The sequence below is a fragment of the Ochotona princeps genome, chromosome 7, assembly GCF_030435755.1.
Source record: "Ochotona princeps isolate mOchPri1 chromosome 7, mOchPri1.hap1, whole genome shotgun sequence".
Lineage (NCBI taxonomy): Eukaryota > Metazoa > Chordata > Mammalia > Lagomorpha > Ochotonidae > Ochotona > Ochotona princeps.
In genome coordinates this window covers 68634573-68661080 of record NC_080838.1, presented here as the reverse complement: position 1 = coordinate 68661080, position 26508 = coordinate 68634573, and the positions used below count along the sequence as shown (strand labels likewise).

Below are 26508 nucleotides of genomic sequence, written 5' to 3'. Positions count from 1 at the left end.
GATTAATTTCCTGATGACAACATGTCTGCTTTTTACATGAAAGAGCAATCTTGGATAAATCAGTTCAAATTTGTCTTTGTAAAGCAAAGTTAATTGTCCTCATTTTAATGAATAAGAGTCCTAGAATACCTTTCTGTATATATATATATATATATATTTTTTTTTTTTTTAACTAGCTAAAAGTAAGTTTTGTTTTTGGATTATAGAAGACTTTCTGGGTTCCTGAGTGACTTTGCAATTTATAAGGCAAAAAAAGAGATAAATAAGCATACCAGAGAAAAATTCGGATGGCAATGTAGGAAGCCTGTTTAGTTATTTTAAAACCCAATAACCTTAAATACCTGTTCATAATTCTGACATTAAAAATTCATAACTTTATAAAATCTAGCTGCTTTTAATTCAACAACTTACTTTAGAATACCTTTTATCCACTTCTTTATAGTCATTTATCACCATCTGAATTGCATTTCTCAAATGCAAACTGAATAAAATCTTTTGTAAATAGAAATAATAGAGAAGTTGCCATAATGGTAGATACTTATTTATATTTTCTAGCCTTGCAGAAATATTCATTTTTTTAAGAAGAGTTAAATTAAAAAGTCATATGAAGAAAATAACTTGGTAAATCTGGCACATAATAAATGTCTTATCAATATTTCTTGAATATCTGGAAACTAAAATAAAAGTTGTTTTATCTTAAACAATGACTAATAGGATTGTGAAATTTTAATAAGTGAAGAAATGTATTAATGCTTCATCTTAAACCTTACCGACAATGTATCCTTTGTGTACAGAAATGTTTGTTGAATAAGACAATGACTTGATCATGATTTTGTCCTGCACACCTGCTTCCTGGTATTACCAACTCAAATACTATGATAAAATGACTCTTGGTATGGCTTCCACAAAAGGATCAGAAATTTCTGAGTAATATTTTTAGAATGATGCAGGAGAGATTTTTGCATATTATATATTTACAGATAGGAAAACCATCCAATTAACTTAATAAATATTATCAACAATGTCTTCTGGGAAGTTGTGATGAACAGAAAAGGAAAGATACAGTTAATAATACTACAAACTTTTATATCTTTCTATACAAGTAATACTGAGATTATGTTGGAGTGAAGATACATCTGATTTGAGAATTAGCAATATTTCCAGTGATGAAAATGAGGAAAGTCTATGAAGTCACCACTCAGGAGGAACTACAGAGAAGTCTTCCCTTGCCATTGCTTCTTGCCAAAGTTTTCTCTGCCAATGATTCCGTATTTGAGCTGTTAAGAAGATGCAATCAGCTGAAGATTTTCCTTTAAGGTTGCTTCAAAGACTGAATTTCTGTTTGGGAGTGGAGGAAAAATCATCTTAATACGGTCAGTACTAAATCTGATCTATAAGAAGAAAATAAATGAAGTAGATACAAATAAGACATGCATTCAAAAACAGCATCTAAGAAGTCATGTAGGCATAGTCAGCACAGTGAATATTGTCTGGAAGATGCAAAAGTTTGGGAAAAATATGCTGCATTCATTGTTTTGAATGAACGTGATTCTGTAATGTTATAGTCATATAAAAGAGTTTTGAATGTTTAGTGTCACCTAACAAGTGCACATAGCTGTATCAGGAAGGCAACCTGTGGCAAGGCCACTTGTGAACTACCTGCTCCTTTATCTCTTCTCACTGCTTTATACCAAAGGTTTTTTGGATCATGTGGAATTTTATTTGGGATTTGCAGTTGATTCGTAAGGAAAAAGAAGTCTTTGCCCATATCACACCTGTTTGTCAATTTATTTACTGACATTGTTTAGAATCAACCTGCTATGTATTGAATTATTCCACAGGCTACATGACACATGACATATTCAAAGAAACTTAGGCCTTGCTTCTGCCTTCAAATGAGTGCAGTCCAGTTGAAGAAGATGGGTTGGAGTTTCAGACCCTAACATGTATGTCATCATATGACATGCAGACCACCTCTATCTTTATGGGGTTCAGTCTGTATCATCCAGAATTTCAAATCAAAACCCATATGCAAGGTCTAAGAATTCCTAAGTAAGGTTTTACTGCAATTTGTCATAGTGCAAACTCAAAATCACCAACAAGGCACAGGCTGAACATTATCTCTACCTTGGAATGTACTGTTGGGACAAAACAACACTGGGATAGAGCATAAGGTTGCTAAATACATATTCTTGAAGGACAAACATGACTTATATCAGTAAAATGATCTGTATAAAATAATACTGCTCATAGGAAAATAAGTATCTCCATGCATCATGTGTCCCTCTATATTACGTACATATGCGTAATATAAATGAAGAGAGAATAGAAAACTAATATCAAATTCCTACTAATGGAAACACTAGGGAATGATAATGTGGAATAATGAGGAAAAAGAACTTAGATGTTTTATCTCATATAAATCTACTCTGAATCTTTCAGAACAAATTATGTTGGTTATTTCTCTGTTAGGTTAAGAGTCTAGGGGAAAATAAGTGTGCTGGATCTTTTTAGGATATATTTAGATGGCAGAAACACATTTATTTTATAATAGGAAGTGGGGTGAATTTTGCTTCAGGATGTCTTTGGAAAATATGATACATTTACAAGACAAAAAGAAGCCCACAACTTAATATCTGAAGTGATCCTTCGCTGTTAATTGACTCATATTCTACCACATACTTCAAACCAATCCCACCATTATCAACAATCATAACAGAACTCTGTTTTGTCAAGTACCTGGAAAAGAAAGATAATTTCTCTTTTTAAGGGTCACATGCTTATGTATTCTAGTGCTCATAAAGTCTCTGCTCACCTTATGACCTGCATTATAGGGAAGGCAGGGTATTTTTTGCATAGTGTAAACAGGAAAATATACATGGTATTTCAGTCTTGTTTTTACTTCCTTAGGCAGAATGCTTATTTTTGTGTTAACAGAGGTGGTATTGAGAAAGGAATAGTACATGAAGTGACACAAATTGCAATTTGGCAACTTCATCCAGTGTGGTAATTATCTGGGCTGGGCACACTTGACCATGCTTCCATGGGTATATCACCATGCATCCTCACTTCCTCCCTGCTTCTTTCTTCCTACTGATCTTAAGGTGGTATCAATAGAAGACTTCTCTAGAGTACAAAAAGCCACTGAGCTGTAGTCCCCAGGCAGCAACTCACTATCACGCTGAGGCCTCCTGGCTTTGGACACACCCTTTGTTCATCTTCTCCACCATGAAGCTCAGTCCTAAAGCCATCACCTCCTGCACCAGTGCCAGACCATTTTGTGCCCTACAAGTCTTACTGCTGTCATCACTGCTCTTGACCATGCTGCTTCCCTCCACTACTGGACAAAGTAAGAGAAACTTGGGTTAATCCAAAGGTAGGAGGCTATGGGCCTTCAGGCTACAGAAGGCTATGACAGTAAAAACTCTAAGAAAGGTTATGTGCTTATGGGGCAATAGAATCATGGGCCATGCATTTTGCTAAGACTTTACCACAGATTTGTCAGCTACGCTCTCAATGGCATTATGAGAGACATATAATGAGAAAAATAATCATGACCAATCATGGAGTCATTCTTTCCACCCTAGGAATAAACATATAAACATACTCTGAACTGCGCTGCACATGTGTGAGGACAACATCTGGAATTCATCTGTGTAGCATCAGCAAATTGGAGATGATCAGACCGGGAGCTCATTGCGCCAAAACAGAGTTGATGTAAGTCCCTGTTTCTATAATCATTCTGGCTCTTCTGAGAGGCCTCCTCTCTCCTTCCCCACCTACAAGATTAGCAGGAGCATCATGAAGCCAATTCCAACAGTTAAGCCAGGACGCCCACAGATAATTTTTTTTCTGTTTTACAGAGCCACAACAAAAGATGGGAAGAAAATCTGTCTGGACACAGAAGCCCCAAGAAAAAGAGACTAATCCAGAAAATGTTAGAGTGTGAAGGATCAGCTGATTAATCTGTTCTTGTTCTTTTAGACTGCTTATCCCCCATAAAAGGGTAGATTTGAGAAATCTTAACTTGCCAGAATTCTTCTTTATCCAGAATATTTGCCACTGTATTAAAATTGGACTCTGAAACAGTGCATTCCATAAAGGCTGGCTCAGCAATATGACAGAAAAATGAAAACAGACACATCCATAGGATTCTCTACTCTCTGATTCATGGCTATATATTGGACAGTGCTTGCTTTGGATATCCTTATTTGAAGATTTCTTTCCAAATGTATCTGTGTTCATTGTTTTCACTGTGTCACTGTTAGAGTAGACAAGGGGCAGTCTTAGGAATTGCTCAGAGCCCAGCACAGTTATTTGTATGCTTAATGTGTGTTAACAGAGATTTTGATTTGTTAGTTTTGCAAGATCTTGCTTCTTGGAACTCTGAAAGGTGTTTCTGATGTTTACTTATGCATTTGAACCCTAAAAATGATAAAGTTCTTTGATGCTAAGTTTTGTAAGCAGTGGTTATTTACTTTGAAATGAATATATATAACACTGGTAAAGGAAAAAATAATAATAAAATTAAAAAACCACAAATGCATTTCACTTTAAATTTCAGTATTTTTCTGCAGCAAAAATATGTTACTTTGGCGTGTTAGCATTTTACCTAACATCTACACGTTTCCAACTTTGGTATGAAAAACAAACTTGCAAATAAGCACAATAAAGAATTGAAATTTTACTAGATTGTAAAGTATTATTTTTTTATCAACCAAACTTTTATGGTTTTAATTATTTATTCATTTATCTGAGAAGCAAAATATCAGAGACAGAGAGAAACCTTCTTTCTGACTTCTGGCTTACTTCCCTAATGATTGAATGGATCAGAGCCGGGTCAGGCTGAAGCCAGGGGCCTGAGACCTTTTTTGGATCTCCCACAGCAGGTGTCACAGTCCCCAGTGCTTGGGTTGTCATCCTCTGCTTTCTCAGGCCCATTATCCGAGATCAGGATAGGAAGGAGAGTAGCCATGACTGCAGCCAGACACGGAGCACTAGCATCCCAAGCACCAGTTTCACCCACTGCATGCTGACGTCAGCCCCTTACTCATTTCTTAAGCTCCCAAATTCACACACACACTGTTCTTACAGAAGTGTTGGTATGAAATCAAAATGTATTCTTTATTTATTGTGATGTTATTAGTTTTAACAAGATTTGAGGGAACATTACACTTTAGTGTTTCACAATAGGGTCAAGAAAAGCTCCTAAGTAGATGATCTGTCCATTTTTAATGAACTATAACACAACCAAAACATCATCTTAGTATGCCAGATATGGTAAGTGCTTCACATGTACAAATTCATAATTCTTGCAAGATGGTCATATTCTGGTTAAGAGTATGCCTTCTAGAGCCAGAATAACTGGGGTAACCTGGTACTACTCCTCACTGGTTTTGTGAACTCTAAAACGGGGGATAATAACATCACCTATCGCACAGAATTGAGGTGAACATTTTAAAAATTAATTAATTCAAGCTATTTGAAATATCTTATGTGACAACCAATAAATAAATGTATATTTATAGTAACTTTTGTTAGTATTAACATACCCCATGTCACAAAGAAGAAAATTGAAGTTTGCAAAGAGTAACAAATATGTCCCAAGATCAAATAACTAAGTGGGTGACAGACTGGGATTTGAAATTGTGCTCTTAGAACTGTGCAGTACTATTGTTTTATTATTTCTCTGATGAAAACATTATGTGATACATCACACACATTGCATTATTGGCACACAAACTAGGACCTGGTATATAAATAATATACTACATACACTGCATTGGTTATAGGAAAAATAAGTTTGCTTATTCCAACCTGAACAAGATTTTGGGACATTTCCATGTCATTAGCATGTGCTACATAAACTTCATGTTACTGGAGATTTGCTTTGTTATTTTCTTGCTATCAAGGACTCAATGCTTTAAAATGCACTTTCTTAAAAACAAAACATATTAAGCAGTCATTAACCAAAAACAGATGCATGTAATGAAACAGTAAATACATATTTTTTCTTTCCTTCTATTTTTTCTTTCCTTCCTTCCTTCCTTCCTTCCTTCCTTCCTTCCTTCCTTCCTTCAAAAGGCAATTACAGAGAGAGAGGGAAACATTGAAATTCTCCATCTACTGATTCACTCCTCAAATACCTGCAGTAGCAGAGCCTGGGCCAGGCTGAAGCTAGGAGTAAGGTGTCCCATCTGGGCATCCCACATGGGTGGCAGAGGTCTAAGGACTTGGAACATTCTCCACTTCCATTCAAGGTGCATCTGCAGGGAGCCGTGTTAGAAGCAGCGCAAACTCCAAAGGGTGTATTGAGATGCAGTCGTGAAGGGGATGCTCCACCTGCTCATTCTAGTCCTTCTTTTTATTTCAAAATAGGCATGATTCACAGGTGATAGGTGTCGCAGTGTTCACCTGGATTTATAACCACTGAGACACAGGTGCCTTTCATTTGCATGAGCATATGTCTAGCTTCTCTTAGACGTGGAGGAATGGTGATTTCTTTTCCAGACAGTACTATCCAATCAACTCTGCACATATGGAAAACTAGGGGTGTACTGCCCCTCTATATTCAAAATAATATCCTATCTTTTAATTTTGCTGCTAAACTGGAAGGGCCTCATGATCTAGTTCCATAAATACATGTAAAATTTTTGTGTTCTACACAAAGTGGCTGTTGTGTAGGATGGTGTGTGTTCAGCAATTATGTCCCAGAGAACCAGCCCCAAAGAGGTCACTGTCTCTGGGAGAGACAGACAAGCAGACATGTCACTGCAGTTGAACACAATGTCCATTAAAGTGGAGGAATCCTCCAGTTTCTCAGACATGATGATGAACCACATCATCGTATTTTCAACCTCTTTCATCCTCCTGAATTAAGCATCTTTGTGTTGAGTTCTTCCTAATGTCCTAAAATAGTGGTAGAGCAGAAAACCCCAAGAAGATAAACGGAAACCTCATAGAGCTTTCCATTTAGGGAAAGAACCCATTTTAAGCTCTTTTAAACACTCTCAATTCCATTTAGGGAAACAATGCATTTTAAGTTATTTTAAAAGCTCTTAATTCCATTTAGGGAAAGAACCCCTTTTAAGTTCTTTTAAACACTGTCACATCTCTGTATGCATAATATGTGCATGTGTGTTTGTGTAATCTGTGAGAAATACAGCAGAAAACGCTACAAGATGGAGCAAGGAAACGTAACAGAAAGAGCTGTCAGGGAAGACCCTGATGGCAGAAGCTGACACCCCAGAAATGGGACTAGGACTTAACTCTGAAAAGACAACGGGTGAGACTGCAGGAGAAAATTCTAGACCCAAGAATTAAACTGCATTTTCCTGCAGGCGTCTTGCCTTTCATGTTGAGCATGAAGTTGTCTGCTTGTCCCTGCATTTGGGATTCTTATGCCCTTCCCCACCCTTCCTTGGAGTGATGGGAAGTCTAGGGTTTTGGAAGGAGCATGCATTTGGGGGATGTAGCCCAGCCAATTCTCCTTGTCTTCTCCTCTGAGCTATTGTCCTGGATGCAGCTGCATGGAAAAACACTCAAATGCTAAGATTTTATGAAAAAAAAAATACATTCCAATATCACTTGTAATTTTTCTAAGCATAAAAGTGGTGAAGCTAACAGATATTTCTTGGAGTGCTCTGAATGTCGGCTGGTAAAGCCTAGCCAAGCCTGGCTGGAGGCTTTCAGAACCAGATGAAATTCAGAAGAGAGTGGAAAGAAACCAAATTCAACTTTTCAGTAGCAGAAAACAATGACAAATGCACACAGCCACCAAGCTCAACTTAGTGGTAGTCAGCAACAAAGGCAAGAAAGGCAAGGGCCCTACGCATAGCTCCTGGTGACAGGCGGCAGTTGGGGGAGGGAAAACAGCTCCAGGGTCCTGGGGACCTGCTGTGTCAGCTGAATGGTGATCACGAAGGACACTGTATTAAACCTGACAATGTGCCTCTTCGTAACTTCGTAAGCATATGTGAATGTGCCTAGTTCAGCTAAGGTCGGAGATGTTGATCTTGCAACCATACTCCAGCACAGACAAGTGACTGCCGCCAGCCTGTTTCTGTTTGGTTTTTGTTTTCCTATTGGTCTGACATAGCACAGCTCAGTCTTTGCAGAAGTGTCAGCTTCCGTTATGTGGCTCATCACCCTTCATCCCAGGCTTCCGGACTAGAGGTTCAGGGAAGATAAAATGGGTCAGCAGTTTTCCTGCAGCCACTGGCCACGGAGCCCAAGCCTGCCTTTCCTTTCGTTCTGGATCCTGCTGCAAACCCAGCAACATGAGCCTCCCAGTGGCCTTAGCAGGACCCCGACCTCGGCCCATGCGCGGTCTCTTGCTCCTGGGACTGCTGCTACTGCTCGCTGTGGTACCAGCCACCAGCGGTGAGAACCCATGTCGGGGAGGTGCCGGGGGCGATGAGGAGGAAGTCTGCGCCTTGGGGTTGGTTGCGCGGGAAAGAACTGATTTACAAGGTCCTGCTTCGCCGCGGTGCACCTGTAACTAGCACTATAACCTATAAGGTGCTGCTTCTGCCGGTGCACCTGTAGCTAGCACTAGCGCCCCCTCCGCGCACCCCTTCCCGCAGGAGTCCTGATGCATTGCGCAAGAAATGAAGGTCGAAGGGAGTGGGAAAGACCCCTGAGGCGCCTCGGGATACCCTGCCAACTTCCGTTCCCCCCTCAGATAAACCTGAAGAAGAAAGAGAGGAAGACTTGCATTGCGTTTGTGTGAAGACCACCTCCCGCGTCCGTGCCAGACAGGTCACCAGCCTGGAGTTGATCAAGGCGGGACCGCATTGCCCCACTGCCCAACTGCTGTGAGTTCCTCTGCTGCTGGCGTGGTGCCCAGCCCGTGCCTCTCTGCTCATCCCACCCCGGCTAATCACCGCTTCCAACCAGATGACTGACGCTTCCTCCTTCTTTTCCCTGGCAGAGCCACGCTGAAGAACGGGAGGAAACTTTGCCTGGACCCAAAGGCGCCCCTATATAACAAAATGATCAAGAAACTTTTAGAGGGGTAACTACTGGTTGCCTACCTTTGCTCTCTCACCTTTTTTTTTTTTCCATTCCCTTTCTATCAACTTGCGCAAGAATTTTCTGATGTTTATACCATCTTCCAAATTTCAAATAAACAAATAAAAAGAAGATGGTTGTGTGGTCAAACTGTTTTTTACTAGTGAAACAGAAAACAAAGTTGACATATCACAATTTCACATATAAGAAAAAATTCTGGAACTGAAGCAAAAAATAATTTTAAGAAAGGTTTTTAAAATAAAGACCGGTGTGGCTTTTTATGCGTTGGCTGATACCCACATGCTTGTTTAACTACTGCATTACATCGCAGTAGTTACGTTGATTATTCACATTGTAGTTAGCTTTGCCAAATGAGTATCAGTAACAATGAAGCATTAGCAGGCTGCTTTAAAAAATGATCACTAGATCCTGGGCAGTGTGGCAGTGTGGCATAGTAGGTAAACTTAACATCTCAGGCACCAGGATCCCACATCTTCACCAGTTCACTTCCAATCCAGCTCCCTGCTAATGTTCCTGAGAAAGAAATTGGGGGGGGGGGGGGAGGGGGTGAGCCCAGTGCTTGGGCCTTTGGACAAGGGGAAAAGGAGTCCTGGAAAAAGCCCCTGACTCCTTGCTTTGTCCTGGCCCTGCCTTAACCATTGAGGTCATTTGGGGAGTGAAACTGCATGTGGAAGATCTCTTTCTATGGCTGTCTTCTGAGTCAAAAGACATATTTTTAAAAATTCATTTATTTTTGATTGCAAAGTTCAGATACACAGAGAGGAGGAGAGACAGAGAGCAAGATCTTCCATCTGTTGATTCACTCCTCAAGTGACTGCAGTGGCTGGAGCTGAGCTGATCCAAAGCCAGGAACCTGGAATCTTCTCTAGGTCTCCCACGTGGGTGCAAGGTCCCAAAGCTTTGGCTGTCTTCGACAGCTTTCCCAGGCCACAAGTAGGGAGCTGGATGGGAAGTGGGGCTGCCAGGATTAGAACCGGCACCCATATGGGATCCCAGGCATTCAAGGTGAGGACTTTAACTGCTAGGCTACCACGCCAGGCCGAAGTAGACATATTTTTAAAAATATCAAATAAGCCTGTTTCTGGTTTTGTCACCTTAAGATTTAGATTCCATCTCAATATCACTAGAGAATTGATAAAAATGAATCTAGAATGCCTAATGAACATAAAAAAGCATGCACTACAAAAAGGTTTGTGTTAACTGCATCATCCTCTTACTGAGTTTTTCTTTTTTTTTTAAACATCTATTTTATTGCATTTCCTTTTTTTAAAAATTAATTACATTGCATTATGTGATACATTTTTTTCATGCACTGGGAGTCCTCCCGCCCCTCCCCAAACCCTCCCCCCACGGCAGATTGCTCCACCTTGTTGCATTTCCATAGTTCAAATTCAGTTGAGATTCTTTCGTTGGAGATATTTACCAAGCATAAAGTCCAGCATCTTATTGTCCTGGTAAGTTCAATAGTTTCTTGGTGAGACCATCTCTGGTCTGAAGGTAGAGCCGGCAGAGTATCATTCCAATCAATTAAAAGTCCCAACATAATATTTCCAACCATTTACAACATTATGGCATTAATTGACATGGTATTGATTAACCAATATGTTAATAGGAAAATGCAGGTTCTCAACCACAACCTGTGACTACTTCATAGACATTTCAATTTTGGCTTACATTCAACCGTGTTCTATACACCTTAAAATGGCTTAGATTGCTATTCAGCTGTCTCATGCCTATTTTAATTTTAGTCTTTAGCATTTTATAGCATTGAAGCATGATTTCGCTGAACCTGGCTGTTTTTCAGGTGGTCTAACGCTATAATTCTAACAGGATATATGTCAACAGTTTAGGTGAGCATGTTTAGGAGGGGTGTGCAGAGAAATCTTCCATACCCCAGTGAGGAGTAACTAATCTTTGTGTCCCAGCCAGTGAGTTATAAGTGCATCCCCGCTGACCGTTTCCTGTCTGTTTCTAAGCTTTTCTTGTTGTTCTCTGTCTATCTATTCTAGTTTGGTTTGTTTGTTTGTTTGTTTGTTTGTTTTGAGGGGTTTCTGGAGCGCTCCTGATGGTTATTACGAGAGGGGGTGAGGACCCAAAGTTGGAAGCAGGCAAGGACCAGAGAAAGCTCCTCTCCCTAGTCCCGAAGGAAGTTTACTGTTCTTCTGTTTCTGCGGACCACTCAGAGTTCCTGATTGTTGTTCCGATGACCTTGGATCCTGCAAGGCAGGACTTGAGCTTCTTCCATCCCATGTGGTAGATCCAAATGGGGGTGGTTGACCTCAGAGTTCTTGGTCTCCGAAGGCACTCCATTTCCTCCTGGTCTCCTTGGCAGTAGGGATGTAGTCCTCGGTGCTCCTTGGTACTGATAGTCCTTGGTGAGTATCTGGGAGTCTTCAGGGTTGGGATAAAAGCCTCCTCCTGTCTGCCTGCTCCACTCTGGGGTCCCCCCTGCTCTTTGCATATGACCTCCTGTGAAGAGGTTGTTAGAATTACTCCTGATTCCCCCATATACCTTTGTAGTTTTACTATTGTCTAATGCTAATTCGAATCTGTTGTCTATGAGTTACCAGTTATGATCCTGATAGGTTATATTTCCCGTCTGCCTCACAACTTCTAGGGTGATGTAAGATTTCTCTGTTCTCCCTCCCCTTTTCCAAGTATCATGGGGCCTTATAAGTACATTAGGTTTAATTTTCTTTTTTTTTTTTTTTCTTGCGCTAGTGTTTATGTTTACTATTGCTGGAAATCACCAGAAATTCATCTCTGACCTACACAAAGGCTGGCCTTATTCAAGAGTGTCCCTAAGCAGCTTTTTCTGATCATAAAAACTCCATAGCTCGCCACCGGGTGGCCAGCAGGCAGAGCCTGGCACCATTTGGTGCACTGGCCGCCCAAAGCCAGGGACCCCCTCACTGCCTTGGCATGCTGAGTCCTCGTTCTCGGATCCGGCCTGGCTGGGCAGCCCCCCAGGGCCACCCCGAGCCCTGGGGGGCAGCCAGCCGCCTCTAGGCCAAGGTTCCAAACCCCTCTTATTGAGTTTTTCAGCTAACTTTGTATATTGGCACTTTCAGGCAATCACATTAAAACGTCTTATGCTTGATTGGGCTCCTTTGAAAGTGGTTGTATTTTACAACAACGAGATATTAAGTACAATCTTGTTCCCATACTATTTCCTGTAAAAGATCCTTCATTTAGTACAGGCAAGGGACATGCTATTTAATTCATCATCAAGAATTGCACTGTAAGCTAGTTTTTAAAGGTAGAACAGGAGTTTCTCAGTGGGCAAAAGGAAAGCCAGAACTACTACAAAACAAAAATTATATAGAAAGACACAGATGATTCCATCCTGTTCATGTTTAGAGGAAAGTTCCTGGATCTGCAGAGATGGATAGAGTGAGTGACGATCCCAGCTAGTCTATGTACACTTGGCATTTTTCAATTTCAGTACAACTCTTACTGGACGCAAAATTACCTCTGCAAAACACAGATTCAGTTACGTACTTCCCTGCATTGGATGTTCAAGTGCGACACTTCCTCTTTCCCTCATTTCCTACTCTGGAAGATGAGAACAGTATGAATTTCTACGTGAGAGATTGCTGTGAGGACAAAACAGGCAACATGTATAAAACTAGACATCATATATGATCAAAAATTAGCCACAATTACTTATTTTGTTGCTGTCAATACTGCTCCCCATGTGTTATCCTGGCCAGTTTGGCATGTAAAGAAATTTAACAGGGCAATAGTTGGTGATAAGTAGCAAAAAGACTGAAATGTCAATAAAAGTTCTTCAAATCAAGTGGATTTTGAAATGATGCTTGACATAGCAGTTAAGATGCTACACGGAGCACCCACAACCCAAACTGAAATATCTGAGTTTAAGTGACAGTTCCACTTCTGATTATAGCTGTCTACCAATGTAAATAGCAAAAAGCAGCTCCCGATAGATCAAGTACTTGGGTCCCCTTCCACCCAAGTAGGAGTTCCAGGTTGAGTTCCAGACTCCTGGCTTTAGCCTGGGCTTAGCCCCAGCAGCTGCAAGCCCATAGCTAGGATCTCTCTCTCTCTCTCTCTCTCTCTCTCTCTCTCTCCCATTGCGTTTTGAAAATCAAGTGAACTACGGGGGAGAAGCATTGGGGAGGAAGCATTGGTGGTGTATTCTTTGTGTTTATCCATCTTTAGCTGCCTACCTCAATTTCCTTATATTCAACAACTCTAATGTAAGTCAAAAGATTGAAAGGCCCAAAGCAAATTTTACTAAATGAACCAATGCTTGGATCTTTAAGAACCACACTAATTTAACTCTCCTAGAAACACTTTTAAGCTCCCTGTACCAACAAGGGCTCTGGGAGAAGGCTTTTCTGCCAGCAAAAGCCCAAGCCACACAGCAACTCCCTGGTGTTTAAACATTCATCGTGTGATAATGACTGCACGGACTTAAACTTGCCATCCACATACAAATATCAGCACCTGCAACCTAGGCAGTGGTTGGAGACATTTAGCAGAAAACATCCATAAACCAGGCACTTACTGCATAGTCATGGCCCCATCAGTCAAAGGAAACCACCAAAGAATATTCTGTTCTTAGAAATTCTACAGTTTTGCTTTTTGTTTCTTTTTTTATTCCTCTAAGGTCCTTGTGGTTAAAACAATTTCCGCTGTCATGTGTAGAACACTGAGGGTTTAGCTGGCTTTTAAAGTGATATCCCAATTTTCCTCATTCTAAAACATGATGCATGCTGCTTATAGATAAAGAAAAATGCAGCAGAAATGAGAGGGAGAATTTTTATAGACTTGTAATTTCTTCTTGAAGAATTTCTCATTTCTTTTTATCCTTTTATCAACCATTTAACATGACTATAAGATAAACTGCTATTTTTGATAAAATATAATTTACTTGCGTGCAATCATAAATGAAACATTTAGTTTACTTAACAGTAACTTAAGTGCATTGCTAGCTGTTAGAGCGTACTCCAAAGAAAGATTATCCCAGTCTTATGGAGCAGAAACCAAGTCGCAGGGTAATTGAATAAAGTTTCCTTAGCCAGAAAATGAATGGCAAACTCACGTGGTCTAGAATTCACTTATACAGAATGGATTCCTTGTGTGTATACACTTTACATTTATTTAGGTATAAATGTATGTATGTACTTACACACAGATGTACCATAAGTAAAACAAGCTCAAGATACAGTGCTTACACTTGCTTTGTACTGAGTGTATTGGTTTGTATAATCCTAGATGATCACATTCCACTTTTTAGAAAAGTAGACTGAGCCAGGCAGAAGCAATCTCATGCCTACTAGGGGATTGTGATGGATAGTTCAAAAACACTAATCTAGTTCTTTGATTGGAGTCAAACTTTGGCATGCTATTGGCAATCTATGCTGGGGATAGGCTCCCTGGGGAGTCAGCAGGGACAGAATGCTGAGGCCCAGCTGCAGCGTTCGCTTCTTGCTTGGAGTCTTCTCTCAGTTTCCATCTCCACTGAAGTCTTTGGGAACCCCATGTGGAGGAGCTGGTGGGCTGAACACATCACACCAAAGAGGATGCTGTCTAGATTAAGTCTTACTTTAACCAGGACCTCCCACTTGCAGGTGCATTAATTGTCCATTCTGTTTCTGCTGCAGCTATACAAATCTTGTTTTGATTCCTCGTACAATGTTAACTAAAGGAAGAAATGCATTTGCATTCAATAGGATTAAATAATTATATTATACCTGTTTCTTCTTTCCATGTAACTCTTTTATTTGTTTTTCTTATAGATGTCAGCTCTTGCCCAGTGGACTTGCAAGTAAGGTGATTGCTGTGCCTTAAAGCTCCCTTCAAAAACCACATTGCTTACTGTGACATAATGGGGAGGTAAAAATCTTTAAGAGACAAAAAACGTCATGAGGAGTCTTCGCTCGTAAGTAGATTTGTATTAGTGTCATGGGACTAGGAGTATGCTTATTACTGTGAGTGAGGAATCCTCTGCTTACTCCTCCTTGCCACCCCCCTATCATTTTCTCTCTCACCATGTGAGGCTTTCACTGTATGTTAACATGGTCAAGGCCTTCCACAGAGTCTCTTCATCCTGTACTTCCCAGCCTGCAGTACATTAAGAAATAAATTTCTATTCCTTGTAAGTCTCCCATCCAATGGTAGTCTGCTGTAACAGCCTGAGTTAAATGTTTATTCTGTGTGGCTGAATCTCTTGGTCCCTCACCTGCAAGAAGTGGTCAGTAACGTGCAGGGATCCTGAAAGGAGCAAATCACACTCATGGTATCAAGCATGGGTTCTGACTCAGAATCAGAACCCAACCAGTAGATGTCCCTTTAACTCCTCTCCTTGAAGCTTTATCCCTGTAACACATTTCATTTTCCAATAATGGTGATGTGACCACAATCCTTGAACTAAAAAGCAATTTAGTGAAAACAACCCCAAAAAACAAAAACTCAAAGTTCCCCACATTAAATTACAACACAATGTAGACAGCCAGTTTACAAAAACAAAAAATGTTTAACACGTGAAGTTTCCCCCATGTAGTAACAACTAAAATAGTTATATAATACCACAATGTTGATCAACCAGCATCTATAAAGATTCTAAAATATAAAGGACATTTGGTGATTGGGAGACTGGCTTAACTCTTGCTAGAAAAGAAAATAAGGAAAAAGAAACACAGTATAAATTCCATTCTCCTGGTCCAGCTTGTGTTCTTACAGTGGAATGCCACAGACCATGTAATCTATAGTGAACAGAAACCTGTTTGACTCAATTCTGGGCACAGAGGAGGCCAGAGAAAGAAATCACTTTAGGTGATGGCTTTATTGCTGCATCACAACGCAGTGAAGGCATCACATGAACAGGGAGTATACATGGCAAATCATACTCCCAAGATAATGAGCCCATTCCCACGATAATGTCAGTAATCCATTCACGAAGGCAGAGCTGATAAACTTGTGACCTAATAAACTGTTTAAGTTTCCACCCATCAACACCAGTGCATTGAGGACTCACTTAGGGGAGCCCATTCAAACCATGCCAAATGGAACTTATCAACTATTTCTTTCTTCTGGGGGCAGATATGTCATGGAGATCATGCCATTATCCAGAGTTTGCAGTAAGACACAAGCAAACTTGAAGGCAGACCAATAATGAAGCAGAGCAGAGTTGGAACAACTAGCTGTTCTGATCAGCTGTGCTGAGAAGTCAGTCTGCTTTCCCAGGTGATTTTAGGGATAACCTCTTGGGACTGGTGGAAAATAAGGAATAAGGCAGCTTTTGCACACTTCCATCAGAATAAATATTAAATGGCCATGTCATTTGGTTGTTTATTCATCCCAGTATTTTAGAGTATGAAATAAGAAACAAGCTGGTTCCCTCACTTTATTCCTTCTTCCAGAAAAATGCTTGACAGAATCATGTTGCATAACTGCTTTTTACTATCAACTGCACAAAAAAAAAATGTGATTCATTGTGAAATGTTTGGTGGAATTGGGTAGTGAGGACAAGACACTCAGGAAATAGAAAGCTGATTGAACAGAAAGTTGTTTCTTTACGCTGTGTATACAGTTTTCATTTCTAGCTGTGCATTCATCATTCAGGTTCCTTAATTTTGTTCCCATGAAACCAGTCATAATTCTGTATGAAAGACACTGTTTATCCAATTCCTAACTGGTTAGGCTCGGTGATTGCACCAGGCGTACCTAAGCATTGCAATGTACTCACAACATTCACCCCATCACTGCTTTGTTCGATGTTTCAGTTAGAATTTCACCTGTAACTCACAAAGAACCTATTCAGTTTCATCTAACCATTCACACCGTCTGATTATTCTCAAATTCCACCTTAGTTTCCATTGTATCTAACGGAATTTCATATTTCTTTAGAGTCCTTAAATATTTCAGAAATGTTAATCAATGAACTATTTCAGTCACACACCAGTCAAGTCACTCCTTTGAAAGCAACAGCTTCCAAGATTCTTCTCCTTAGATACTTGCTGAATATATGGACAGAGCCTAGAGGAAAAATAAAAGCAAAGATTATTTTTACACAAAAAGTTAGAGGATAGTTAACTTTGAGGTATACCCTGACATACTTAACATTAAGCTTTTATGATGATTCACACATTTCTTTGATGAAATCTTTTTCTTTACGCTGTGTATACTGTTTTCATTTGAAACTTGTGCATTCATCATTTAGGTTCCTTAATTTTGTCTCCACTAAAACAGTCATAATTATGTATGAATCTTCAAAAGAAATACATCATGCCATGTTTTCCAAGAGAAGTTATCTCATTTCTTTTTTCTTTTGTAATTCTGGTAATCTTGTATTTCTTCTTTTTGCAGTGTGGTCATAATTCCCTTGACTTACTGAGCACCATTCTCAGAGACTTCAGGAAGCATTTCTTATTGTCTTACTTATTAATACACAGAGAACAGATTTCACAAATTTCATAGATATGAATCCAAGAAAACATCAGTAATTTCCTCCCATCCTTCCTCCTTTCTTCTTTTTTTGTAGTAATATATTTCAATTTACTTTATAATCAGTCTCACCATTTGTCTAAACAAGTTATACAAGTATACAAAGCAATATGTAAAAACATTATTAAAGTCAATAACTGCTTTCCCCTCAAAAATAATCATTCCAAAAGCTAATATATTGGATTTTAAAAAATATTTTCTGGATGATGAACAATTGTAGACTGATTATATAATTAGGTTATCATAGCAGGAAAAAGGCAAACAAATGATTTAACATTGCAAAAGCAAGTGGACAGGCCAAATGAAGAATTTTACATAAGAAATTATGTTGAGGGGTAGTGCTTTGTGTAGCATGCTAAGCTGCCGCCTACAATGCCTGCACCCTGTATGAGCCCCCATTGCTCGGCTTCTCCACCACCTCTCTGCTAACCACCCGGGACACAGCAAAAGGCTGTTCCAGCCCTTTCGGGAGTAAATCAGTAGATGGAAGATTCTCTTTCTCTCTTTCTCTCTGTAATTTTGCTTCTCAAAACAAACAAATAAAATAATTGAGTTTATGCAAAATTTGGCTCTTCTACTAAATCTAGAATTATGCTTTGTTTACACAAATGGATGAAAAGTGTGCAGGATAAATACTGTTATTGATTCACGTTCTACCTAGACCATTTTCCTTTCCTTAGTTGCATCTACAAACCAACGAGGCAGATGATAGAGAAAGGCTCCTGCTCCCTCTGTGGCTTTCAATCAGACGTCTGTTGCTTTACTCCTGACATTGCTCTGTTCTGTCCTAGTCCTGGAGAGCTAAGCCCTTTGGCTGAGCATGTACTATTAAACCTCATCTGTGTTTCCTGGGCTTGTTGGCAGACCTTGGAATTGTCTGAGGATTTTGTGTGAAATTCATTTCTCTGGCTGCTCCAGGTAAGACATTCTTTTCCATGTTAAACTGGGGCTTCTGGCTCAACTATCTCTTCTGGGATCACTTCTGTCCAATAAGATGCCTATTCAGTGGTTAAGTGATCAAAAAGGGCAAAACAAAGTAAGGAAATCTAAGGGCTGTAATCCCTGAAGGCCATTTTCCTAATGTTTTTTACTTTAGACATTTTGGTTATGAAACTGGGACTTGAAACCATTTATTCTTACATCATAGGTATAAGGCTTTGTTGAGTGCTTAGGATAAACCATATCCATATTAGTGATTGTGGATGCAAACAAGCAGTGAATTTTGATAGTTTAAATGCACACACCTGGCCAGGGGTAGGAAAGGTTCACCCCCATAGTTTGCCCTGGCTCTAATAAGGCAACTGTGGGCCGAATCTGAAATTCCAGTAATTTATAGCAGACTATTTTTTTTAGTTGATAATTTTGTGTGACCCTTGAATGATATCATAAATATCTAAATAGCACTTGGCAGAAGAAAGGTTCTCTATCCTTGAAGGCCCCTGTACCATGTGCTCTGTAACCAAAAGCCCAATATAACCTCTTGGAAGGAATTATAAACTTTTGATAAAGGTAGCATTTGAAGGGGCTTCTGAGTGGTCAGTTGGTGCCTTGGTGCCTGAGCCAGAGTGCCCCTCCAGCTTGATATCTCTAAACTCCCAGCTTCAATATTTATCTTTGTTCTCAAGTCATGGTATACATTTTCTGGCTTTCATGCCTTGGCACACTTGTTCTTCCTGTAATGGATCCTGACCCACTTACCTTACATTATACCTTCCTCCAGAAAGTTAGGAAAACAGGGGTCCTCCTCCTCTGAGTGCCTTTGTTAATGGTCCTTGGCCTACAGGCAACCTTGGATCTCTCTGTAGACTCTGAGATCTGTAGTAGAAAATGTCGTCTTGCTTTCTGAAGCCTCATTGAGAGTCTAACGTACTCCATAACTAATATATGGTAGGTAAATTGTGAATAGATAATTGGATAGATGCATGAAAAGTAGAATAAATAAGTCAACATACATTGGATAACATCTTGTCCAAAACTGAGGAATATCAGAGGTGTTGGACTATTTAACTAACAAGATTTTGATATTTGATTTAAATAATTATTATGGGAAAAAAGAGAAAACAAACTATGGGCCCCTGAATCTCCAAAGGCCTTGGAGTAAGTCAGAGCCAAGTGGAGGACATAGGTGTGCTAACAGTGGGCTTACCTGTGTTCACTTCCTGTACTCCCCTCTGGGCCAGCTTCATCCTCAGCTGCTTTGTCTCAAATATTGGCAAGAACTAGTGTTTTGTTCTATCAGTTTTGCAAACCCAGGAAGAATTGCGAATTCTAGGAGTCATTTTTGGTTTGGTCACCACTGAATGACTTGCCCATCACTGAATTAATCAGCAGGACTGGAAGGTGAATGCCAAAGGAACTGAAGAATGGATCCCTCTGCCTGAACCGCATACTGTCAGAGCAGGTAAACCAGGATGTGCTGCCAGAAGAAGGAATGAGGAGCCAGATGAGCAGTCTGGGGAGGTTGAACCTGTCCCTGGCACATAGCCTTGGTATTGTAGGAATGGATGGTTCTAGGAATTCAGTGTTTTGCTCATATAGTTTCATTTCCTACCCTCAGGGAAGAGCATTACATCAGAGAAGATCATTTTAATGAATAGAGACAGCAGATGTGAAGACAGGTTCTAAGGCAAGTTAGAGTAGAATGGAGAGAATCATACGTCGTTTTCTGCCCACTGACTGGTATAAAGGGCAGTGGTTCTTCTCAGTCTGAGTTGTATACTCTTCTAGGTCTAACCCTCAGTCCTAGCTACTTCAAAACGGCAGAGTTTAAATCATGAGCTTGCCATACAGGATAGTTATTTGAGGAGCTATTTTCATTGTAGAAAACTGAAGAATTAGGCAGAGTGAAATGGGATTTGGGTGGGAAAAGCAGGTTTAAACCTTGCTGGGGGTCCCCATGAGAAATACTGTGGAATGTTTGACGGAAGCAGAGTGAAATACATATTCACTGACTCTTGTTTCTCATCGACAAGAGATTTATTATGTGACAGCAAGTAGGAAACAGTGGGCCACAGTATCAGACAAGAGGTACTTCAAAAGTTTATGGAAATAGATTGGGTGTAAAAATATTGAAATCTAGGCATACACCACAGTTGAAATAAGCAGTTGCCAAGTTAAACCTGTATGTTGCTGTTGCTGCAACAATTGAGGATAAAGCCAAGACCTAACATATGAGAACCCTGGATTTACTGACCTTGGCTTCCAGGGTTAAAATTCCTCCATTTCTTTAAAGGTCATTTCTTACAAGGTTTAAAGATTGCATAAAGCATTGTGGCACCGTCTGCAATGCCAGTATCCTGGGTGAATGCCAGGTTTTGAGTCCCAGCTGCTCCACTTCCAATTCAGCTCTCTGACAATTTGCCTAGAAAGGTAGCAGAAGATGACTTAAGTCTTTACTTGGGACCTTCAGCCTGACTCAGTTCCAGCTTTTGCAGCCATTTGGAGAATGAATCCGTGTATAGAAAATCTCTCTCTCTCTCTCTCTCTCTCTCTCTCTCTCTCTCTGAGATTCCACTTTTCAAGCAAATAAAATAAGTTTTAAAGATAAAAATTGTGTAAGAAGCTAGCAATCAACTCTCCAAATGCCTTTGGCTCAGAGAAATACTTATTCAAACAAGAGAATAAATGTGCTTATTGGAGTGCACACTTGGTGCTGCGTTAGGATATTGCTTGGGACACCTGTATCCTGTACGAAATCCAAACTCTGCTTCAGATTCCATTTTTGTGCTGCTATGCACCTTGGGGGACAGCAAGTGATGGCCTAAGTATTTGGGTCCCTGTCTCTCCAGTGGAAGACTGAACTTAGTTTCAGGACTTCAGTCTGACCCAACTTTAGCTGTTACCTATATTTTGAAAGTGAGTTGGTAGGTGAAAGATTTCTCTGTCTCTTTCAAAAAGGTTGATTAAATAAGTTTAAAATAAATTTTAAAAATCTTACTTGTAGCACTCAATTCACAACAATTAAGATGTGAACTCAGCCTAGATGTCCATCAACTGATGATTTGATTAAGAAAGTGTGTGGGCCTGGCGTGGTGGCCTAGTGGCTAAAGTCCTTGCCTTGAACACACAGGGATCCCATATAGGCACCAGTTCCAATCCTGGCAGCCCCACTTCCATGCCTGGAAAAGCAATCAAGGATGATCCAAAGCCTTGGGTTCCTACCCCCACATGGGAGACCTGGAAGAGGTTCCTGGCTCCTGGCTTCGTATTGGTCAGCACCGGCCATTGTGCTCACTTGGGGAGTGAATCATTGGACGAAAGATCTTCCTTTCTGTCTTTCCTCCTCTCTGTATATCTGACTTTGCAATAAAAATAAATAAATCTTTTAAAAAAATTGCTTCATTGAACAATACCATATAAATGACAACACACTGCTTTATTCACCCATGTTGAAGAAATGGTGAGAATAGGCGCTTGGGTTCCTAGCAATGCGTTGTTATAGGCATTGTTGTGAGTATACTAGGAGAGCACAACATTCACTTATCTGCACATGTCTTAACGTGTCTTAACGTGTCTTCTGTGTTTTAATAGAATATTTTAAAAATCAGTTAATTTCAAAGCTTTTAAAGAAGCTTGCTTATTGTACTAGACAGCAGAGTCCCTGTGCTGATAAATTTCATGCTTCTACTTATGGAGATCTTTAGAACTCAAGGGCAGCCTTTTAAGGAGAAAGGGGACAGTAACAAATCTTTCCCTTTTACTCCATTTGCAGGTGGTTCTGATTTAGTTCTTCCCAGGAGCCAAGTTTCTGCGTGGTCTACAGATGTTGGCTGCTTCTTGACACGGTTCATCTTCACTCTCCTGCCAGCTCCCACAGTCCCACTCTCCCCGTGTGCCCTCATTTACGTCATTTTAGGGCTGGATCTGGATGCCAATGCAGCAAATAGTTTTCTTTTTCATCAAGTTACAAGAACTGATGACAGATTTGGGCAGTGAGATTAACGATCAAGGAAGCTATTAATCCAATAAAATATGATAAAGTGGATTATTGCAACAATCAGTAGTCTTCACTCTCGTATTTGAGGAAAAAGTCGGTTTCCTTTCTAGAAAGCTATCAGGTGAGCCATATTAGAGGACTTCAAAAGGATCAGGAACATGGAATTAAAGTTTATTTTGATGCAAAAAATAATACATGCATAAAGACCATCTTCAAAAAGTCCCAAGGTGTGTATTATGAAAAAATATACAATGGATTTAAAAAATATTTTTGCACGAACATGAGCAGCATTTGGTCACATTTTCCCACAAATTTTGTCCAATACCTTTGTTTATGTTGATTAATTTCACTTTGGTGGTACTGAAGTTGCTTTAGAAAGATAAGTTTTAAAAATTAAACACTATCATTTTTATCAATTTTAAATTTACAGAAGTTGCAAAGGTATTGGAATGCTGGAGGACCTAACACCCAGATTCTCCTACTGTGAACATTTAACAATACGGTCAAACTTTTGAAAGCTGCAACGCTAACATTGACAGGCTACTCTCAAGTGAACTCAAGGTTTTCTTTGAATTGTATTGATTTTCTTCTCTAGTATCCAATCCTACACGGCAGTGAGTTGTGGGGTCTGCCACAGTTTCCTCCAGGATAATTTCTTTTCCCTTGTTGAACTTTATTTGAAAGACAGGGTGGTAGAAAAAGATACAGAGAGAGACAGAACACAATAGATACTTTCCACATGTTGATTCATTCCCTAAATGCCCACACAGGCAGAGTAGGATAAGGATGAAGTCAAGAACCAGCAACTCCATCTATACCTACTGAGTTACTGACTGGGGTCCAAGTACTTGAGTTATTCTGCAGTACCTTTCCAGGTACCCTAACAAGGAGCTAGATAGTAAGTGGAGCATCAGGAATTAAAGCCCATGATCCATAATTGGATGTTAGAGCTGCACGCAGCACACAACAAACATGGCCCCAAACTGTGATGATTTCTAGGCCTTTCTTACTTTTTCATAAACTAGGCAGATTTAAAGTGGAGTTTTAAGGACACTAAGTCTGAGTTCTAAATTTTTGGAAACATCATACAAATGAAGAATACTTCTCGTGCCCTGAGAATGACATTACATGTGACATCACAATGAGGATGTCAAACTTCATCATTTGCTCAAGGGATAATTCACCATGTTCCTCCATAAGGGTTGGGTTTCTGTTTAGACAAACTTGAAAGAAGCTATTTCCATTTTGTTTAGTTAACAGACTTACAAGGTGTTTCATCTGGCTGGCTCCCGATCAATGTTAATTCGCTTTACTCAGCCACTTAGGACGGCCAAAGAGGTTTAAGGCAACTGCACATGACAGCAAAGAATCAACTGAGGGGACAGAGCTGCCTGTCCTGCGGTTGGCAAGGGCAGGGCACTTCTTCCTGGATGGGGACTGGGATGAGCCTGCTCTGGGGCCAGGTCGATCCATTCTCTTTCACTTCCCATCCTATTCCGAATCCAACTTGGAGGTTCATCAACACTATTAGAAAATCCAATTATAAATGAAAGCAATTCCTTTCCCAGACTTCAGGCTAGTAAATTCTCAGCCTCGCCCTGGCAGCCCATGCCCCTTCCACAAACTAAATCTGAATCCCTCTTGCGTGGAAAAGCAAACCTCCGGAGAATCTCTCAAATTCCAGCCTGCCACTGGAGGGAAGAAGGTAGGCATGCGGGAAGCTAGAAGTCACATTCCCACTGTTGCTGTCACCACAGCCAAAGCCGTACCGGCTTCTGATACTTGTCCCAAATGCCACTCAAAAGAAAATCCGCAGGAAACTGGAGAACGCACCACTGGAGTAACAAGCCAAGCATTCTTCCTCGAATCCGACATGACAACTGCGTTCCTGGCAGCGGGTGACTGGCGCAGCTATCATCTCCCCACGGATTTGGGGAAGAAATCTTGGACCCCAGGATCGCAGGGACCAGGAGAGTTACACAAGAGCCCCTGGCTACATACCCCTCCCCCCTAGTCCGGGGCCGGTGTCCTTCCTGAAACAGGGGAACCAACAGGAGCTCCGGGAATTTCCCCAGCACCGGGCTCCTGCGCTTCCCACCCCGATCGACCACGCATAAAAGGGCTTCTCCCTTCTCCAGGAGACACACAGCCCACACGGCCACAACACACCACCCGCAGCTGACCCGCTCCGAGAACCGCCGCCGAGCTCCATGGCCCACGCCGCGCTCCCCGCCGCGCCCCGCGCTCCCCGGCTCCTGCGGGCCACGCTGCTGCTGCTGCTGCTCCTGGTGGCCTCCGGCCGGCGCGCAGCAGGTGAGTCCCCGCTCCAGCCAACCCCGAGTGGGACGCCACTGGGGCGGAGGTGCCCGTCCCGCACAGCCCCACTCACAGAGTCTCTGCTTCCCACAGGAGCGCCCGCGCCCACCGAACTGCGCTGCCAGTGCTTGCAGATGGTACAGGGAATTCACTTCAAGAACATTCAGAGCGTGAAGATGTCGCCCCCGGGTCCGCACTGTGACCAGACTGAAGTCATGTAAGTCCCCTCCTGTGCGATGGCCGCTGCTGCTCCTCCCCCTGCCCCTGCCGTCTGCTCCGGCCCGACCCCCGCCTCACATGGTCCTCCCTTCTTCCCACAGAGCAACACTCAAGTCCGGGCAGGACGTTTGTCTGAACCCTGAGGCCCCCATGGTCAAGAAATTCCTGCAAAAGATGCTCAGCAGGTGAGTGTGGACCTGTCTTTCCCACCCCTGGCTTTGCCCCTGCCAACACTCTCTGGAGGGGGCGGGTGGTGCTGCCGGACAGAGAAACCATTCAGTCCTTCCACCATCAAGTTTGCCACGGAGACCACTGATGGTCTGGGGACAGAGGACATTTTATGTTCCTCATATCCATCTAGATCCTTTCTCAGCACTCTGCTTAACCCTGATTCCTAAGACTTCTGCCAGCCCAGAGGAGGCTAACATACAGCAGAAAGGTCATAGGCAGTAGCAGCTTGAACATCAAGCTGGGGCAAGTGCACTCAAAAACCTGCAAGCCAAGGAGGACAGAAACAGTGCAGTCCACTTTACTGAGCACCTACCAAAGACAGCCCTTCTCCCTCCCTCTCTCTAGTGGCAACTCCAGCTGACCTGGGCTTGGAGGAAGAAGCAGGAAGAGAAGAGGACAGAGAGGAAATAGCTCTGAACTGCCTGGCCTGAGTTGACTGTCTTCGAGCATCTAAGAGTTCTGTTACTTATTTATTTGGGTAGTTTCCAGATTCTGTATTTTGCTTGTAAAAGAATGGAGGATGAAGTTTACTCCTTTTGCTTACTATACCATGTTATTTATTGCTTATGGTATGTCAAACCCAAGTTCATTCAATGCTGATTCTTATTTATTGGAAGGAATAAGGTTTTTTTTTTTCAAACGTTTTGTCATTATTATGTATCTGTATCCGGCATATGCCCGTCATGTGGTAGAGACTGAAGGATGCAAGCAAGTAGACAAGTAGACACTGAGCTTGTGATCATCAGGGTATGGAGAATGTAGGTGAACACCTGCTTTCAAGTTATTGTTTCAAAGAAGGTCAGTTGTTATTTATAGAGTTAATTTACCACTATGTAGCCAACATTTGTGGCTCGTTGAAGCTTTGGAAAGTACAATTTCCTTTGGACATTTTATGTCTTCTTGGTAAGGCACAATGCCTTGTTTAAACGTGAGCTGTGCAATAGGTTTCTGTCTTAGAACAGAGAACCAATTATTTTTCGATGTTGTAACAGAATCTTTGCAATAAAATGATTAAAATAAATGATGTTTGTTTTATTTTCTGGGGAAAATAAGGATGTATTGACTGAATAATCTGATCATTTATATCAGTGTTTCTCAACTTTTATTTTCCTCCTTCTGGGAAATAAATTTGCTCCATGGATAAATCAAAATGCAAGTCATGTCCCATTTCATCTGGTCATAGCTCTCAATCTGTAGCTTGCTTTTTTAAAAAATTGAAAGAATATGCTTTTCCAAACTGAGTTTCCTCTGATATGAGAGTCACTAACACGTATGGCTGGTTTCTCTCTCCATAAAGAAAT

The 26508-nt window shown here is 41.0% G+C and overlaps 2 protein-coding genes and 1 long non-coding RNA gene across 3 annotated transcripts; all 3 read left to right on the top strand.

Annotated features, from left to right (window-relative positions):
- The first annotated feature begins 3136 nt into the window (after positions 1-3136).
- On the top strand, positions 3137-4454 carry LOC131480785 (uncharacterized). The gene is made up of 3 exons (XR_009245811.1): positions 3137-3349; positions 3588-3717; positions 3864-4454. It is a non-coding gene; the product is annotated as an uncharacterized LOC131480785 (long non-coding RNA).
- A 3744-nt stretch (positions 4455-8198) lies between these two features.
- Positions 8199-9144, top strand: LOC101535242 (platelet factor 4). Its single transcript, XM_004596238.3, has 3 exons — positions 8199-8382; positions 8684-8816; positions 8933-9144. The coding sequence occupies exons 1-3, from the start codon at positions 8280-8282 to the stop codon at positions 9018-9020; spliced, it is 324 nt and encodes a 107-aa protein (XP_004596295.2). The 5' UTR covers positions 8199-8279; the 3' UTR covers positions 9021-9144.
- Positions 9145-24611: 15467 nt separating this feature from the next.
- LOC101534993 (growth-regulated protein homolog gamma-like) lies at positions 24612-25240 on the top strand. The gene is made up of 3 exons (XM_004596237.2): positions 24612-24754; positions 24851-24974; positions 25078-25240. Exons 1-3 carry the CDS (start codon positions 24652-24654, stop codon positions 25163-25165), a joined length of 315 nt encoding a protein of 104 aa, XP_004596294.2. The 5' UTR covers positions 24612-24651; the 3' UTR covers positions 25166-25240.
- Positions 25241-26508: the final 1268 nt, after the last annotated feature.

Coding starts and splice junctions, on each gene's coding strand:
- LOC101534993 (XM_004596237.2), top strand. CDS start 24,652: ATGGCCCACGCCGCGCTCCCCGCCGCGCCCCGCGCTCCCCGGCTCCTG. Junction 24,755..24,850: donor CTCCGGCCGGCGCGCAGCAG/GTGAGTCCCCGC, acceptor TGCTTCCCACAG/GAGCGCCCGCGCCCACCGAA. Junction 24,975..25,077: donor TGTGACCAGACTGAAGTCAT/GTAAGTCCCCTC, acceptor TTCTTCCCACAG/AGCAACACTCAAGTCCGGGC.
- LOC101535242 (XM_004596238.3), top strand. CDS start 8,280: ATGAGCCTCCCAGTGGCCTTAGCAGGACCCCGACCTCGGCCCATGCGC. Junction 8,383..8,683: donor TGTGGTACCAGCCACCAGCG/GTGAGAACCCAT, acceptor TTCCCCCCTCAG/ATAAACCTGAAGAAGAAAGA. Junction 8,817..8,932: donor TGCCCCACTGCCCAACTGCT/GTGAGTTCCTCT, acceptor TTTCCCTGGCAG/AGCCACGCTGAAGAACGGGA.